General features: G+C 40.1%; 1 protein-coding gene across 2 annotated transcripts in view; it reads right to left on the bottom strand.

Annotated features, from left to right (window-relative positions):
• Positions 1-19471, bottom strand: part of sik3 (SIK family kinase 3) — a 361914-nt gene that overhangs the window by 199726 nt on the left and 142717 nt on the right. For both annotated transcript variants that reach the window (XM_059956807.1, XM_059956806.1), the window contains exon 2: positions 2113-2229. In XM_059956807.1, the coding sequence (XP_059812790.1) occupies positions 2113-2229 (117 nt within the window). The remainder of the gene's footprint in view (positions 1-2112; positions 2230-19471) is intronic.

Here is a 19471-nt window from a genome sequence, read left to right as displayed (position 1 = left end):
ATATATCATTAGCTGTTGAAGAAAATTTATCAGATCCCCTCTAATGATTCTACTAATTAACATAGCTATACCCTTCACTTACTGACCTCTCTGATACAGGACATAGACCCTTTTGTTTCCTGTGTAGGACTCTCAAAATTTTAGATACAGGCAGTCCCCGGGTTATGAACGAGTTCCATTCCTGAGTCTGTCTTTAAGTCAGATTTGAACGTAAGTCGCAACAAGTACATCTGGTATTACTTAGCGTCAGTTAGTCAAACATTTGTCTTAGTATATAGTATATATTTTACCTTTCTATGCATATAAAACAATTAAGAAACGTATTATTCCAATAATTAAACCACTGCTTTGCTTAGTAATAATTGTAGTTCTCATCGGGGCAGGGCCTTTCACATGCTCTATTATTCTTACTTTATCCTTTATTCTTTAAAATTGTTCCGATCGTTGACCAACTGTAGCCTAACACTTTTCCAATGACTGATGATGTTTCACCTCTTTCCACTTTATTTTCAATCATGATCGCTTCCCGTCAACGGGACAGAAACACTGCGAGTGGTGGGTCCCGAGCTTTGTCAGCTCCCAAGGTCCACTGGGTCCTAAGGACCACCACACTGAATTCCCCGGGTCCTAAAGTCCACCGCACTGAGACAGGTTGAGTGGGACAAGTGGGGGCTGCGCTGGGTTTGGGTATTTGATCCTCCTCAATATTCCGCGTGGGAATTTAAACTGGAGGTGGCAGTGTCTTTTTTTAAACAAGGTTAAGCTGCGAGCTCGACATCAACCTGGCACGAATGGAGAGCGCACTCGGAAACGGTCTGTCACTGGATCGAACTTGGGAACCTCCGTTCTCGAGCCCAGCACTGAACTCACTGCACCACCAGCTGACCGGAAAAGGGGCAGGGGGCGGGGTCCAGGGTGAAGCTTGCTAAGAAAAATTTAAGCCAAATACAAAGTTACACACTCAACACAGTGTCACCGACAACGACTTAAAATGGTGGACGGCGTCATGACCTGACTTAAAATAGCGAATGGCGTTCTCCTTCCTCAGTCTGTAAGTATGAGTTGTTTGTAAGTTGGACGTTCGTAACTCAGGGACTACCTGTACTTTGTTGATTATTTATTATTTATTGAGATACAACACAGAACAGGCCCTTCTGGCTCCATTTAACCTTGGGCTAATTACAGGAAAATTTACAAAGACCAATTAACATACTAACCAGTCTGGATTCAGACTGTGGAAGGAAATTGGAGCACCCAGAGAAAACCCATGCATTCGACAGAGAGGACATACAGGCTCCTTACAAAGGACAATGGAATTGAACTCTGAACTCCAAAGCCCCGAGCTGTAATAGCGTTGCCTCAAATGCTACACTACTCTTCCCTCAGTTCCACTTGTTACAAAGTGGATAACCAGCACTGACCAATTTCCTAATAGTTAACTGCAGGTGAATTCATCCAGTGTAGGTGCCGTGTTCTTTTGATTGACTGTAAATGAACAAAATCAGTGCAGACACCTAGTGCAGATAATGGACTACCTTCATACAATTCTTTCAACTGCATCTTCCAAATTTTCATTTTCATTGTAACATTCAAGGTGATTGTTCTAACTTGCTGAAGTAGTAAAATAATTTCATTTTCACTCCCAGCCGTTTCTGGCATCTCCAAGCCTCAATGTTTGAAACTGCAGTGAGCAAAACAGTCCTGAATTGTCTTACTGCTTATTTCTCACCAATAATCAGTGACAAAACCCACCGCTTTTTGAACACAAACACACGCAATTGATACCATTTAAAAATTTTTCACTCTAAGCACAGTGTTGTGTTTAACAGCCACACAAGGACACACAACTAATGCTAGTTAGAAACTGGCAAATGAACGACTGAATCTCGGCTATTTTCTTGATTCGATTTTCTCCTTTAAGACTTGTCCTAAAAAAAGTGGCTGCCTCGATTAACCGATGACCCAATTAACTCAAATCTACTGTATTTGATACACTATTAATTTCCAGTAAAAGTAGAAATATTTTGATACGTATAACCGAGGTATTTAATGTTAGTCTATTAGAAAATAGCAGATGTAAATTAAATCTTATAAAATGCATAACTGTTTCACCTGATACAGCCTAATAATGTGAGGGTGTCTTAACATTTTCATGATTTGGACTTCTCTGAAGATCTTCTTCAAGTTTTCCTCTTCCAGTTGTGTCTTATCTACTATCTTTATAGCAACCTGAAAAGCAGAAATTATGAAGATTAGAAAATTTAAGAGAATCTGTGCTATTATCACAAGTAATCAAATTGTATTTCCAACATGTCTTTCAAAAACACTATCTCAATAAATCCTTTTGTTCTGAGACTTGAGTATCTAATTGCAGCTTATTCTACTATTACTCTGTTTATATTGCATACACTTCCATAATCTCAAAATCCCATCAAGCAAATTACAAAAGGATTAGGACTAACAATTAAAGTAGTTTTATGCGTTCACTATTGTTAAAGCATTATTCCAAAGACTTCAACTAACCCTAATGCGAGCTAAAAGCTGTTGGGTGCAGCACTAACTTCTTCAGAAACAAAAAGCATCATAACTTGTACATAGTCATTTCTAAAGAGGATAAACATGAACTTCTCATTTCATAAAATATAACCATTACCATCTAATATTACATAGAATTAATCATTTTTTACAAGTTAATTTATTTACAAAAGACAGTGAACAAAATTTCTCTATCGATGAACATCATCCAAATTCTCTGAGCATCATCACATTCTGCTGTGTAACCTCATATCCCACGTTAAGACAATGATTACCTTCAAAAGTACCCTGTTGTGTGCCAACTATTTGAAAAATTATTGATTTATTTCCTGCATACAAATTAAAAGTAATTGTATCTTCCATTCATAGCATTTTCTGCAATTAACATGGTTTCATTGAGAGAAATCACTGTGGCTTTTGTCTCCAGTCTTCAATAACACTAGTTTACATACAAATTTAATTTGGCATACAATGAACTATTTTTAAGAGTCACCTACTCTGCCCCTGAACTACTTCACGGTAATGTTTACTAAAATTTGTTTACGTCCAATGAAACTGCTTCACTGTAGAAGAAATGGACACTGCAGTAGTGCATAAATGTACACAATAAAGTGGCATTTACTATGAATAGTACATCATGAAAACCAAGTTCATTATATCAGAACTCATTTTATTTCAGTATACAAGTTGCAATAAACCTTGCAGTCATATTTATCAGTTTAATGGAATTGTAAAAGTTTACAGAAATGGTCAAACAGTCAGGATCAGGCAGTCAGCTTCATTACTCATGATCCCATGATTACCTTGCACCCTATCAACAAAGTCACATTGAAATAGTCAAATGTCCAATTCTACCACAAAAGTATGCAAACAAGAACATTCTGCAGTTAGTAAGTCTACTCCTTTGGAGTGTTTTTTTTTCTTCTTCTTCTTCTAGAGTCCATCAGGGTGATGACATGGTTTCACCCCAGTTCTGTGGGTTCTAAAGGGCTGGCAAGGGTCACACAGGTTCAACAGGCCCAAATGGAATAAAAGATTCATCCGTATGGATAGGCAAGTATTGTGGAAGGACCTGCACTCACTGGTTACTTTCATGGGGCACACACACACTCCCAAAGAGACGCAACATGATCAGTACTCTCCCAGATACCCCTATGAAATTGCAACAGCTGGACCAAAGAGGTCTCACTTTTTTTTTTAAAAGAGTGTTGAGAACATATTGAAATTGTTTCCCCATCTTTGCATAGAAGCTCAAGTGTATCACTGTCAGAAGTGAGGTGTTAGATCAGTGTCAGATATACAGCATGGTCAATATGGCCCATCCACTAAGCTGGCTGAGCATATCTGCAGTCTGGGTGTGCCTGGAAGACCACATTGATTGCTATGTCTAACTTACCGCTCAACTTGATGCACTGTGTGGAGACTAATTCAGTAGTCATTTTAATTGCTTTGAGATGCCTGCTATTAGTGGTCAAAGTTCCCAAATCTTAGAGCAGTGATCATTTCTGCTGATAAATAATGAAGAATTTATATGTGAATACTCTCACCTATGGTGAACTTGTTCTATGGTGCACCCACTGGTTAAGAATCAGTCTGTATATCATTCTGCCAATAGAGGCAAATTTCTCAGGGGAATCAAATATGAATACAGTTTTCCACAATGTATCTCGTTTGACAGTTGAAGGCTTCCATGAGGTTGAAACGATCAAGAACAACTTCAGACCCAAAATTATGAACATTTTTTAAAGAAGTGCAACATCTAATACTGAATTATCAGATGAACCTTCCAAATTAAGTTTAATATTATTAAAAAGCATTTCCTCAATTGTATATATTCTCAATTATTTTACCATAAACAATTTCCAGAATATTTATAAAACAAGAGATTCTGCAGTCATTAGAAAACTAGAGAAAGACACAAAATGCTGGATGAAGTCAGCAGGTCAGGCAGAATTGATGGAAAGGAACAGAAAGTTGTTGTTTCAGACCGAGACCCTTCATTACAGTATCTATGGACAGAAGTGTGTATTTACTTACAATGACATTAGTATCATGACTAGAAATGGTTTGGTGCATTGACATTGAAAACACAGCAGAGTTAGATTCCACTGCCTCTGAGCAAGTGGTGCTAAATGTCCAATGCAAACACAACTGGAATAAACTCTGGATGGAACCTAAAACAGTGTCTACTCTAGAGTCTTCTTCAATAATTCCAGAAATTCACCCAAATGCTTCCCTAAATCCTCTGTAGCCAGAACAGTGACTTGGCTGTCACAAATGCAGGAAAGGTTGGTGGATGTCTGATGTTTCAAAAGGACCACGGAAGGAGGTAAAAGAAGTGGGGGAGTGGCATTGCCAATCAGATACAGAATCACAGCTGCAGAAAGGGGGAGGGGGTGTCATAGAGGAATTGCCTACTAAGTGTGGGTGCAAATTAAAAACACGAAGGGAGCAATTACGTTATTGGAAGTACTCTATACGTCTCCCAACAGCGCGCAACATGGATATCAAGGAGCAGATCAGTAGGCAGATTTTGGAAAGGTACAAAAATATCAGTGTTGTTGTCACGAGTGACTTCAATTTCCCCAATATTAATTGGTACCTCCTTTGCACAAAAAGGTTTTGATGGGGCAGAAGTTGTTAAATGTGAACAGGAAGGAACAATATGTGGACAGGCCAATGAGAGGTGAGGCTATACTGGCTCCAGTACTTGGCAATGAACCTGGTCAGAAGACAGATCTCTCTCTGTGAGCATTTTGGAATCAGTGACCACAACTCCCTGTCCTTTAGCATAGCCTTGAAGAGAGATAGCAGCAGATGGAATGGAAAAGTACTTAATTAAGGAACCACTTAACTAGCCAACCTACAGTATCCCACTCCTGTATGCTTCCTCATTGCCAGAGATTTTGCCAACAACTGTCTGGCATCAATGAATTTATAGATGACGTTTGAGCTGTGCATAGGCACACAGTCATGAGTGTAGAGAGAGAGTAGAGCAGTTGGCTAAGAACGCATCCTTGCAGTGTGCCTGTATCGATTTTCAGGGAGAAGATGTTATTATTGATCTGCACTGATTGTGGTCTTTCAATGAGGAAGTAAAAGATCTAATAGCGTGGAAGAGAATGACAGATTCATCACCAGTGCACAACACACGGATTTTTCTTGTAGCATCTTATACTTAGTTTGTTGGGAGGGAAGGCACAATTACTCTCTTATACTTGGAGATGCAGAGTGCTCATTCTCAAGTACAATCTGACAATTCTAGAACTGCTCCTAAGAGCTCGCTTCATGACAGGATATCTTACCAGGCAAGTTTATGCCCTCCATGCAACTTCAGGAACTGTGTGTTACTGTACATGATTACAATAAAGGCTGGGCAATTATGCTATTTACATACAGTAGTTTAAAAATTGCCTAGCATATCCTTGTAAGAGACTGGCGCAAGTCCACAGGACATCATGCAAATGAATTTATAGTCTCAATTAACAGTCAATCACAGATCATGTACAAACAAGCTGGATGAACTCAGCAGGTCGGGCAGCATCCATTGAAAGGAGCAGTCAACGTTTCAGGCCGAGGCCCTTCATCAGGTGAAACGATGACTGCTCCTTTCAACGGATGCTGCCCGACCTGCTGAGTTCATCCAGCTTGTTTGTACGTGTTTATTTGACCACAGCATCTGCAGTGTATTTTGCGTTTACAACCACAAATCATTGTGTCCTCGAAGTTCTACATTGACTTAAAAAGTTCTTACTAAATGATTAGCAATGCCCTCCCCAACTTCTTTTAACTCCTTCCTTGTTCTTTACTAAGCCTCTGGCACAGAGTCTGACCCTGTGACTCAGAAGGATAGGGAAAAGAAGAGGAAGGCAGTAGTGATAGGGGACTCTATAGTTAGGGGGTCAGACAGGCGATTCTGTGGACGCAGGAAAAAAACGCGGATGTTAGTGTGCCTCCCAGGTGCCAGGATGCTTCAGATCGCATCTACGATATCCTGATAGTGGAAGGTGAACAGCCAGAGGTTGTGGTACATATTGGTACCAACGACATTGGTAGGAGGTCCTGAAAACAGACCACAGAGAGTTAGGAAAGAAGCTGAGAAGCAGGACCGCAAAGGTAGTAATCTCGGGATTACTGCCTATGCTGTTTGACAGTGAAGATAGGAATAGAGTGAGGTGGAGGTTAAATGCGTCGCTGAGGGATTGGAACAGGGGGCAGGGATTCAGATTTCTGGATCATTGGGACCTCTTTTGGGGCAGGCGTAATCTATACAAAAAGGATGGGTTGCACTTGAATCAGAGGGGGACCAATATCCTGGCGGGCAGGTTTGCTTAGGCTACTGGAGAGAGTTTAAGCTAGAATAGCTGAGTGGTGGGAACCGTACTGAAGAGACAGGGAAGGTGCGTTTGGCTCACAAATAGAGAAAGCTTGTAGAGCATGCGAGGGAGAACAGGCAGGTGATAGAGAAGGGATGCTCTCAGACTGATACTTTGGACTTGTCAATTTTAATGCAAGAAGCATCATGAATAATGAGGTTAGAGTGTGGATCAGTACTTGGAGCTACGATGTTGTGGCCATCACGAAGACTTGTAAGGCACAAGGGCAGGAATGGTTACTTAGAGTGCCAGGCTTCAGATGTTTCAGAAAGGACAGGGAGGGAGGCAAAAGAGGTGGGGGCATGGTACTGCTGATCAGAGATAGTGTCACGGCTGCAGAAAAGGAGTAAGTCATGGAGGGATTGTCTACTGAGTCTCTGTGGGTGGAAGGTAGGAATAGGAAGGGGTCAATAACTCTACTGAGTGTTTTTTTATAGACCACCCAATAATAACAGGGACATCGAGGAGCAGATAGGGAGACGGATTCTGGAAAGGTATAATAATAACTGGGCTGTTGTGGTCGGAGATTTTAATTTCCCAAATACTGATTGGCATCTCCCGAGAGCAAGGGGTTTAGATGGGGTGGAGTTTGTTAGGTGTGTTCAGGAAGGTTTCCAGACACAGTATGTAGATAAGCCTACAAGAGGAGAGGCTGTACTTGATCTGGTATTGGAAAATGAACCTGGTCAGCTGTCAGGTCTCTCAGTGTGAGAGCATTTTGGAGACAGTGATCACAATTCTGTCTCTTTTATCATAGCAGTAGAGAGGGATAGGAACAGACAAGTTAGGAATGCGTTTAATTGGAGTAGTGGGAAGTATGAAGCCATCAGGTAGGAACTTAGAAGCATAAATTGGGAACTGATTTGGAACAGAAAACAATACCCTGGACCATTGCTACACCACCATCAAGAATGTCTACCATGCCATTCCACACCCTCACTTGGGGAAGTCTGATCACCTGGCTGTACTTCTACTCCCTGAGTATAGGCAGAGACTGAAGACTGCAGCACCAGCAGTGAGGACAAAGAAGGTTTGGACAAGGGAAGCACAGGAGCACCTACACGACTGCTTTGAATTGGTGGACTGGACTGTATCATATCCAGAGATTCATCTTTGAATCAGAATGAGTATGCTGCAGTTGTTACCAACTTCATTAAAACCTTTGTGGATGAGTTTGTTCCTACAAAGACTTACTGTACATTCCCAAACCAAAAGCCATGGATGTACCAGGAGGTACGTCGTCTGCTGAGGACTAGATCTGTGGCATTCAAGTGTGGCAACCCAGGCTTCTACCAGAAAACCACATATGATTTGCAGAGGGCTACTTCAAGGACTAAGAGACAATTCTGAACGAGGTTAGAGGTGACATCGGATGCATGGCAACTCTGGCTGGGCCTGCAAGACATTACTTCCTACAAATCAAAGCCCAATAGCATTCTATGCATACTTTGAAAGGGAGAGCACAACTACAGCTGTGAAGATCCCCGCTGCACCTGATGACCCTGTGATCTCTGTCTCAGAGGCTGATGTCAGACTGTCTTTAAAGAGAGTGAACCCTCGTAAGGCAGAAGGCCCTGATGGTATAACTGGTAAGGCTCTGAATACCTGTGACAACCAATTAGTGGAAGCATTCAAGAACATTTTCAACTCCTCACTGCTACGGGTAGAAGTTCCCACTTGCTTCAAAAAGGCAACAATTCTACCAGTGCCTAAGAAAAATAATGTGAGCTGCCTTAATGACACATTGGCAGTGATGAAATGCTTTGAGAGATTGGTCATGACTAGAATGAACTCCAGCCTCAATAAGGACCTGGAGCCATTGCAATTTGCCTATCGCAGATGCAATCTCAATGGCTCTTCACACAGTTTTAGGCTACCTGTACAACACAAACATCTATGTCAGGATGCTGTTCATCGACTATAGCTCAGCATTTAATACCATCATTCCCACAATCCTGATTGAGAAGTTACAGAAACTGGGCCTCTGTAACCCCCTCTGCAAATGGATCCTCGACTTCCTAACCAAAAGAACAGTCTGTGCAGATTGGTGATAACATATCCTCCTCGCGGACGATCAACACTGGTGCACCTCAGGAGTGTGTGTTTAGCCCACTGCTCTACTCACTAAATACATATGACTTTGTGGCTAGGCATAGCTCAAATACCATCTATACGTTTGCTGACGATACAACCATTGTTGGTAGAATCTCAGGTGGTGATGAGAGGGCATACAGGAGTGAGATACGCCAACAAGTGGAGTGGTGCCGCAACAACAACCTGGCACTCAACATCAGTGAGACGAAAGAGCTGATTGTGGACTTCAGGAAGGGTAAGATGAAGGAACACATACCAATCCGCATAGAGGGATCAGAAGTAGAGAGAATGAGCAGCTTCAAGCTCCTGGGTGTCAAGATCTCTGAGGACCTAACTTGGTCCCAACATATCAATGTAGTTATAAAGAAGGCAAGACAGCGGCTATACTTTACTAGGAGTTTGAAGAGATTTAGCAAGTCAACAAATACACTCAAAAACTTCTATAGTTGTACTGTGCAGAGCATTCTGACAGGCTGCATCACTGTCTGGTATGGAGGGGCTACTGCACAGGACCGAAAGAAGCTGCAGAAGGTTGCAAATCTAGTCAGCTCCGTCTTGGGCACTAGCCTACAAAGTACCTAGGACATCTTCAAGGAGCGGTGTCTCAGGCAGGCAGTGTCCATTATTAATGGTCTCCAGCACCCAGGGCATGCCCTTTTCTTACTGTTACCATCAGGTAGGAGGCACAGAAGCCAGAAGGCACACACTCAGCGATTCAGGAACAGCTTCTTCCTTTCTGCCATCCGATTCCTAAATGGACATTGAAGCTTTGGGTGCTACCTCACTTTTTTACTTAAATATATATATTTGTTTTCACACTATTTTAAATCTAATCAATATACGTAATTGATTTACTTGTTTATTATTATTATTTTTTCTCTCTGCTAGATTATGTATTGCATTGAACTGCTGCTGCTAAGTTAACAAATTTCACGTCAAATGCCAGTGATAATAAACCCGATTCTGATTCTGAGATGTTCTCAGGGAAATGTATGGCAAAAATGTGGCAAGTATCCAGGTGATATTTGTGTGATGTTCTGCAGAGGTATGTTGCAATGAGACAGGAAAAGGATGGTAAGGTACAGGAACCTTGGTGTAGAAAGGCTGTTGAAAATCTAGCCAAGAAGAAAAGCTTACGAAAGGTTCAAAAAAAACTTGGTAATGATAAGAAATCTAGAAAATTATAAATCTAGCAGGAAGGAGCTTAAGAATGAAATTAGGAGAGCCAGAAGGGGACATGAGAAGGCCATGGGGCACAGGATTAAGGAAAACTCCAAGGCATTCTACAAGTATGTGAACAGCAAGAGGATAAGATATGAGAGAATAGGATCAATCAAGTGTGACAGTGGAAATGTGTGTATGGAACCGAAGGAAATAGCGGAGGTACTAAATGAATACTTTGCTTCAGTATTCACTATGGAAAAGGACCTTGGCGATTGTAGTGATAAATTACAGCAGACTGAAAAGCTTGAGCATATAGACATTAAGAAAGAGGATGTGCTGGAGCTTTTGGAAAGCATCAAGTTGGATAAGTCACTGAGACCAAATGATATACTCCAGGCTACTGTGGGAAGCGAGGGAGGAGAATGCTGATCCTCTGACAATGATCTTTGGACCATCAATGGGGATGGGAGAGGTTCCTGAGGATTAAAGGGTTGCAGATGTTGTTCCCTTATTCAAGAAAGGGAGTAGAGATAGCCCATGAAATTATAGACCAGTGAGTCTTACTTCAGTAGTTGGTAAGTTGATGGAGAAGATCCTGAGAGGCAGGATTTATGAACATTTGGAGAGGTACAATATGATTAGGAATAGTCAGCATGGCTTTCTCAAAGGCAGGTCATGCCTTACGAGCCTGATTGAATTTTTTGAGGATGTGACTAAACACATTGATGAAGGTAGAGCAGTAGATTTGTATATATAAATTTCAGCAAGGCATTTGACAAGGTACCCCATGCAAGGCTTATTGAGAAAGTAAGGAAGCATGGGATCCAAGGGGACCTTGCTTTGTGGATCCAGAATTGGCTTGCCCACAGAAGGCAAAGAGTGGCTGTAGGTTGGTCATATTCTGCACGGAGCTTGGTGACCAGTGGTATGCCTCAAGGATCTGTTCTGGGACCCCCTTCTCTTCGTGATGAGGAAGTGAAGGGATGGGTTAGTAAATTTGCTGAAGACACAAAGGTTGGGGGTGTTATGGATAGTGTGGAGGGCTATCAGAGATTACAGCGGGACATCGACAGGATGCAAAACTGGGCTGAGAAGTGGCAGATGGAGTTCAACCCAGTTAAGTGTGAGGTGGTTCATTTTGGTAGACCAAATATGAAGGCAGAATATAGTATTAATGGTAAGACTCTTGGCAGTGTGGAGGATCAGAGAGATCTTGGGGTCCGAGTCCATAGGACTCTCAAAGCTGCTGCGCGGTTGACTCTGTGGTTAAGAAGGCATACATTGTATTGGCCTTCATCAACCGTGGGACTGAGTTTAAGAGCCGAGAGATAATGTTACAGCTTTATAGGACCCTGGTCAGACCCCATTTGGAGTACTGTGCTCAGTTCTGGTCACTTCACTACAGAAAGGAACGTGGAAACCATAGAAAGGGTGCAGAGGAGATTTACAAGGATGTTGCCTGGATTGGAGAGCATGCCTTATGAGAATAGTTTGAGCGAATTTGGCCTTTTCTCCTTGGAGCGATGGAGGATAAAAGATGACCTGATAGAGGTGTATAAGATGATGAGAGGCATTGATCGTGTGAATCATCAGAGACTTTTTCCCAGGGCTGAAGTGGCTAACACAAAAGGGCACAGTTTTAAGGTGCTTGAAAGTAGGTACAGAGGAGATGTCATAGGCAAGTTTTTTTTACGTAGCAGGTGGTAAGTGCGTGTAATAGCTGCCGGCAACAGTGGTGGAGGCAGATACAATAGGGTCTTTTAAAAGACTCCTGGAAAGGTACATGGAGCTTAGAAAAATAGAGGGGTATGGGTAACCCCAGGTAATTCCTAAAATAAGTACATGTTCGGCACAGCATCTTGAGCTGAAGTGTCTGTATTGTGTTGTAAGTTTTCTATGTTTCTAAAGCTGGGATAACTAACATATTTTAAACAAAGTCCAAATTAATCCCTATATGGACTGAATTTGAATTTGAATTAATGGACGACCATAGAAAAATTATTTTTTATCGATAAAAATGCATATTTACTATGCATGTATGATATCAGTGACCTGTGATTTAGTGGTTTGTCCATGTACAAATTGAATTCTAAATAAATTTTTTAGTATTGCCTGAAATGGTTATTGTCTAATTGTAAGATATTTACAGTATCTTGCAGTAGAAAAGCAAATATGATCTTTATTAGGATATACTAGTTAACAAATACTTGTCCGTCTCATGTCAAAATATTCAACACTAGATATGTATAACATTGTGGCGACCCACTTTCTGCGCAGGCGAACCGGCTCACAAATAGCCAGCGCGCGGGGGGAGACTTTGGTAATGCACCTCAGATGTCATTTCTGCCCGGAGAGGGCGGGCGCTAGGGATTAAATGCCAGCGCCGCGAAGTTTGAATAAACTAGTCTCGAAACGACTTACCGACTGCATGTCGTCTCTAGCTCTGTATGTAGTACATCGCTACAATATATTAATTTCAGCTTAAAGATCTGTGTGCTTATAAAAGTGACCTTTATGCTTTAACACAAATTAATATTTTTTCAGAAAAGCCACAACGTAACACTTGGTTTGTTTTAGCAGCTAACAGAAATCATTCACTCTCCTGGCCCCTTTTTCGAGAAACAAATGCTGGTCAATACATATAGAGATAGAAATATATCAACAGTCATAGACACCATTGATTATCAAACATGCAAGAAACTGTAAGAACATCAAAATTGTCTACCAGCGTTGTAAGGTTTCATGCAACACACTGACTGATTCATACACTACTTTTTCCTCTGGACCCAGTGATCAAGGGAGTCTTCAGCCTTTAGCAGTTCCATTCAATCAAACCAGTGATACCAGTTCCATAAACTAAGATTACTATCTGCTCTTTGGTCAAGATAATGAAAACTAAATTTAATTAATACTTCACCCACTGTAAGCAGACTTTCAAAAGCATTTTATAATCAGAAATTTAATCAATATTAAAGTTCCCTTCACATTCATAAAAATGAGAAAATCTGCAGATGCTGGAAATCCAAGCAACACATAAAATGCTGGAGGAACTCAGCAGGCCAGGCAGCATCTACAGAAAAAGTACAGTCGATGTTTCAGGCCGAATCCCTTCGGCGTGACTGAAGAAAAAAAAGATGAGGAGGAGATTTAAAATGAGGGGGAGGGGTGAGAAACAGAAGGTGATAGGTGGAACCAGGAGATGGAGGGATGAAGTAAAGAGCTGGGAAGCTGGTGAAGGAGATACAGGGCTGGAGAATGGGGAATCTGATAGGAGAGGACAGAAGGCCATGGAAGAAAGAAATGGGGAGAGGAGCACCATAGGGAGGCGATGGGCAGGCATAGAGATAAAGTGAGACAAGGTAAAGGGATGGGTTCATATACTTTTGCATATAGGTTCTAAACAAGTGTGAATTTTCCTAAATGTTCAAATTAACTAAGTCAATTTTGATGATGGTCAAAAGCTTTATCATTAGTTCATACTATTGTATGATGAAGGACCTTTTACCTTCCTACAGTAAGCAAGAAATGAACTCTGTAGCTTCAACTATGATGAGTCATGGAAAAGGGAATCATAAGCCACATGACAGCTGACTTAATAATTCTTGTGAGAGGATCAATGATAAAAAAATGTAAAATTCTAGTCATCCATTGTTAATATTATATATGACTTATTAAATGTAATTGATTAGAAATAATTATATTCTAATTGCTGTACCTGTATCCTACTGCTTCTGTTTTAACTAATTTTCAGAAATCCCAAGTATTTAATCTCAAACGTGGCACCCGCCAGGGATGCCCCTTAAGTCCCTTTCTCTTTGATTTGGCTATGGAACCTCTGGCGATAGCATTTCGAAACTGCCCTGAATTGACTGGGATTTGGAGAGGGGGTGTTGAGCATAAAGTTTCTCTCTATGCTGATGACTTATTACTCTTTCTCTCAAATCTGTCTACATCCTTACCTCTAATGTTTTCACTTCTTGACAAGTTTAGCCAGATCTCTGGCTATAAACTTAATTTACATAAGAGTGAACTTCTCCCAATTAATAAAGAAGCACAAGAACTAACATTTCGTGATCTCCCTTTTAAAGTAGTCCATAATCAATTTACTTATCTTGGAATTACAGTCACAAGGAAGTTTAAAGATCTCTTTCGTGAAAACTTTGCCAATCTTTCATATGCTATAAAACAGAGTCTGGTACAATGGTCACCTCTATCTATGTCTTTGGTAGGTTGTATTAATGTTGTTAAAATGTATGTTTTCCCCAAATTTTTTATACCTATTTCAATCTATCCCAATTTTTATTCCTAAATCTTTTTTTGATTCCTTAGACTCTATTATTTTGTCATATCTGTGGCAGAATAAGCACTCTAGAATTAATAAAATCCATCTCCAAAAATCTAAAAAAGAGGGTGGCATGGCTTTACCTAACTTTCGTTTATATTATTGGGCAGCTAATATACGTTGTGCCACCTTTTGGTCTTTCTTCCATGGCCAACCCGGGTGCACTAACTGGGTGGCGATGGAGCTGAACTCCACTAAAGAATTATCTATCTCTGCACTTCTTGGCTCTGCACTCCCTAGTAGTCTGCCCAGATCAATAGCTAAACCTCTTGTTAGACACACTTTGCGTATATGGGCTCAGATCAGGAAGTGCTATGGTTTCCAGGGGTTTTCCGTTTCCAGCCCTCATAATCACCTTTTTTTTACCTACGACATACGATTCAGCATTCCAGGTTTGGTATAGGAAGGGCATTAGACATTTTGAAGATCTTTTCATTGATAATCGCTTCGCTTCTTTTCAGCAGCTCTCTGTTAAGTTCAATCTGCCCAATGCTCATTTTTTCAGATATCTCCAAATCCGACACTTTATTGCTCCTTTAATTCCTAACTTTCCTGAAATGCCTGCGAAAAATGCTATGGACCTATTTCTTTCCATGAATCCACTAGGTAAAGGCTTAATATCAATCATCTGAGATAAACTAGCAGCCTTACGACGGGCCCCCATGGATAAAATAAAAATGGCCTGGGAGCAGGATTTAAATATCTCCTTATCTGAGGAGAGCTGGGATTCAGTTCTCAAATCGGTTAACTCAACCTCTCTTTGTGCTCGCCACTGCCTTTTACAGTTTAAGATTGTTCATAGAGCCCATATGTCTAAATCTAAACTATCTCGATTCTACCCTAGCGTTAGTCCGCTCTGTGATAAATGCAAGAGGGGCGTGGCCTCTCTCATCCATATGTACTGGTTCTGTCCGAGCTTGGAGAAATTCTGGAAAGATGTCTTCACTACGTTATTGTGTATTCTGAATCTGCACCTAGAACCAAACCCCTTAATTGCTCTGTTCGGTTTTTGGGGCGAGACAGATTTATGTCTGGGTCCAACCAAATGCCGAATATTATCCTTTGCCTCTCTCCTGGCTAGACGCTTGATCCTCCTCAGATGGAGAGATGTTGCCCCGCCCACTCATGCTCAATGGCTTAACGATATCATGGCCTGCTTGGACCTCGAAAAAATTCATTATTCAGTTCTCAATTTGGATCTAAAGTTCCATAAGGTCTGGGGACCTTTTATCGAGTACTTTCATAGCCTTCCTCTTGACTAGGATTTTTTTTTCTTTTCGGTCCCTTGCTTTCAGCTCCTTTTTTTTCTGGTAGAAGGCATTATTATCCTCTGTTGCTGAGTGTATTCACAGTCTGGGAGTTTGGCTGTTCTGACTTATACTCTCTATATTGTGTTGTGGTTGGTCCGGAGTTGCTGTTGTTTTTTCTTGTGTTGTGGGGCTTGGGGAGGACACTAAGCTTACTTGTCTTTAATTTAGGTGCTTTTTTTTGTTAAATTCTCTTCCTTTGTAGCATATTGTTATTGTATGCTTAATTTTGCACTGTTTTAATGTTCCTCATTGGGATTTGGGGTTTTTAATTTGTAAAATGTTTTGAAAAACTAATTAAAAAATTTTTTTTAAAAAGAAATAATTATATTGCTTCCACTTTACTGTTTTGACTGCAGTGTAACTTTCGATGTACTGAACGCTATGAGCATAAAATGAGTATTTTGTGAGATATCTACAATGCATTGTTTGTCTATTACAATGAAAGAGGTTGACTACAGCTTACAATTAGAATTTTGTTTTGACAAAGAATACAAGTTCACTTCAATACAAAATGACCTATGGCATCAATATCTATATATTGTCCAACATATATAGAGACTTAACAATATATATTGCTCAATATCTGTATTTAATACATTAATCCACAATACCAGTGTAACACACACTTCGCCTAGTGGCTTAATATAGGGGGTGATATCCCCCAGCCCTGTCAAATTTAAGAAATCTCATTTGGGTGGATGCTGTACAATGTGTCCCCTGTTACAAATCAGTACACCGAAATCACAAACAGTACACAATATGCGATTAAACTTTATAATTCTTACTTTGACTATACGATTAGTAAAGAAAACGAAAAAAAAAGGAAAAAGGGCACATTCTTATGAAACAATCTATTGCGCAATGCTAGAGTTCACTGATAAGCCAATCGTCCACCGTCAATGACCTCCGATCATCGCTGCCCTTCAGACCCTCGCTCCAAGTCCACTCCATCCAGCCGTCTACCAACTCTCTCCATTCGCGTCTTCTCTCCTAATCTCTCCCTGGCAAAAGGCCACGAAAATCTCTCTTCCAGACTCACAAGAAAGAGCAGTAGCATTCCAAACCCTGTTATCTCTAGTCATAAACCAAACATTGCTGCTACAGAGAAACCATTACATTATCAGCAAAACCTTACAGCATGTTACACAGCAGTGAAACCTTACAGCATGTTACACCAGTATGGCACACCAGGGAACATATTAAGACAATTTTCAGAAATGGCAAATGTCAGCCAAGAATGCCAAAACTTAATTGATCACATGTGAAAATTGATCGCATGTAATTAATGAAAATCAGACACTAAAATCTGTGCACAAATAAACAATGAGGCATATATTATGTATTAAACTGAAAGTAAATGAAAGCATCTTTAATAATTGAGAACTATATGATTTTTAACAATTCATCATTTTTCATTCTTTATTTTTTCATTTTAGCTTTAGCTGAGAGCTGAAAAGAGGGCTAACATGCACTGGTTTAAGTTCTCCAGTCAGCACCCCTGCAACCTCACAGGTTCCAGAAAAAAATCCAGAAATCATCCTGATCTTCCTCTGAGCACAACTGTCCTTTTTATGGGTAACAGAAGGGATCTTAAAACTGTTGGTAATCTTAAGTTTCTGTTTGTCAGAAACAGTGCCAGCTGAGATCACAAAACTTGCACTGGTAGGTTAATTAAGTAAAGATTACTGCAAATCTGTTTTTGATCTTAGTTGGTTATTAGTTAGAATTATAATAGTTAATCAGTGTAGACCTGTACTATAAGATTTTTTTTTAAAAAAACAGACCATGGAATGCTGGACTAGTGTTTCAACCTGTATAGCATTCTCAGACATACAATACTGCAAACACTTATTAATTTATCTACGGGAGGAGTAAAAATCTGCAAGACTGGAAACAGCAGGAACACTTATCATATGGCCAACAAAAAAAGAACAACTAAAATATGAAGATATTAAATTCCACACAGTCCTAAACCCTGATTTATTTGATCTATAAATTAAATCTTTGCCAGACATGGGGTCGTGGGTTTCTAGTCTTTGTAGGTGAACAGAACTGTTTACTTTGAGGACTACTCTATTAAAATTGGGAAGTTGGGAGTGTCACTGAATGTCTTCATTAATAAAGCTACACATGAATGTGAGTGGGTAGCAAATCATTATCCAGTTCAACGAAAAATCAACGACAACTGTCCTAGGGACATATTTGGTTTACTTTAGTTTTTGATAGAAAATAGGTCAAATTTACTTCAAACTTGATTGCACACAAATGCAAAAGTGCTATTTAGAGCCAGCCAGGTGCATGAACACTTTGTATTCCATTTTCTTTCTACTACAAGGAATGGGGGTTCTCTAAGTTTGGAGGCGATCTGGGAGAGGGTTGGAATAAAAACCAGATGTTTCTCTCAAAAAGCAGATAATGCTTTATGAAAGCTGCGATCTAAAATAAACCTGTAACCCCAATCAAAATTTTTGAATGCATTTTGAGTATTAGCACAGCTTTGAAGTCTTGTTGAAATTTTAACTTGTCCTTTTCTCCCATTTACCTCCAATATGATGCCAGGATCAACCTTGGTTAACGCCTTTCTGCCTCATCATTTTGCAAGGTATTCCCAGGAATTTAAGTTGATATCAAATCACAGTCTTGTTTTCACAAATACTGTTTGAATAGACCTCTATGAAATACTGTCGCTTTGTCAGCCACAAAAAAAATCTCATACAGCCTGTTATTAGATCTTCTTAGGGAATGCCATGGGCATTTAATGGTCTTGCTCTGTGCCAACATAGTATAAGCCTCAGGAGACTGGCATATCACCATCTAATGTATACAATGGAGCAGAAATTGTGATGATGGAAAATTTCAAGGTCCATTAAAAATAATTGCTCAGATTCATGAATGCTTAAAAGCACTTGGTAAAGATTTTCCCTATACCTTGCACTATGTAAACTGGTCTCTAGTCTTCACAAGGGTATTTCTCATTACTGTCTTTTAACATGATAACAAACTTAGATGCCAACTTCACCAGTTGTGCTGCCCATTCATTTGAAATACAACTGAAGTTAAAATAGAAGCCAAAATGCAATCCATAAAATCAGTACTTAACAAATGTTGTAATGAATTACTGTTAGGAAATCTAATTACATCACTCCGTGTTTTGTGCACAATATAATACAATTCCTATGAAAAATAAATTATGTTTGCAAATCAGGAATTTACAATGAGGATCGTGAATCATTGCGATCCTCGATTTTCTTTCCATTTTCCTAACTGCATCTAAATGTTACCTGAAATGGAGGGCTGTAGTTTAAGGAGAGATTAGATAAGATAGATTTAGTCCATCAATAGAATGAATGTATGAAGCCGAGGGGTGGTCTTATAGAGACTTAGAAAATTTTGAGGGCATATATAGGAAGGATAGTCAAAAATCTCTTTACCCCCATCCCCACACCTCCAGGGAAAGTAGTCCAGAACTGGAAGACACAGGTTTAAGAAGAGAGGAGAGAAATTAAAAAGCGATCTGAGGGTGAAGCTTTTCCAAACAGAGGGTGGGGAATATCTGGAACAAAGTGTCAAAGGAGGTGGTGGAGAGAGAATTTCAATGTTTCATAGACACTTATACAGGCACCTCAATAGGAAAGGCATTGAGGAATCCA

Source organism: Hypanus sabinus, chromosome X2 (assembly GCF_030144855.1).
Source record: "Hypanus sabinus isolate sHypSab1 chromosome X2, sHypSab1.hap1, whole genome shotgun sequence".
In the NCBI taxonomy this organism is placed as follows: Eukaryota; Metazoa; Chordata; class Chondrichthyes; order Myliobatiformes; family Dasyatidae; genus Hypanus; species Hypanus sabinus.
Note: the sequence above shows the minus strand (reverse complement) of the source record. Positions and strands in the feature narration are given on the sequence as shown.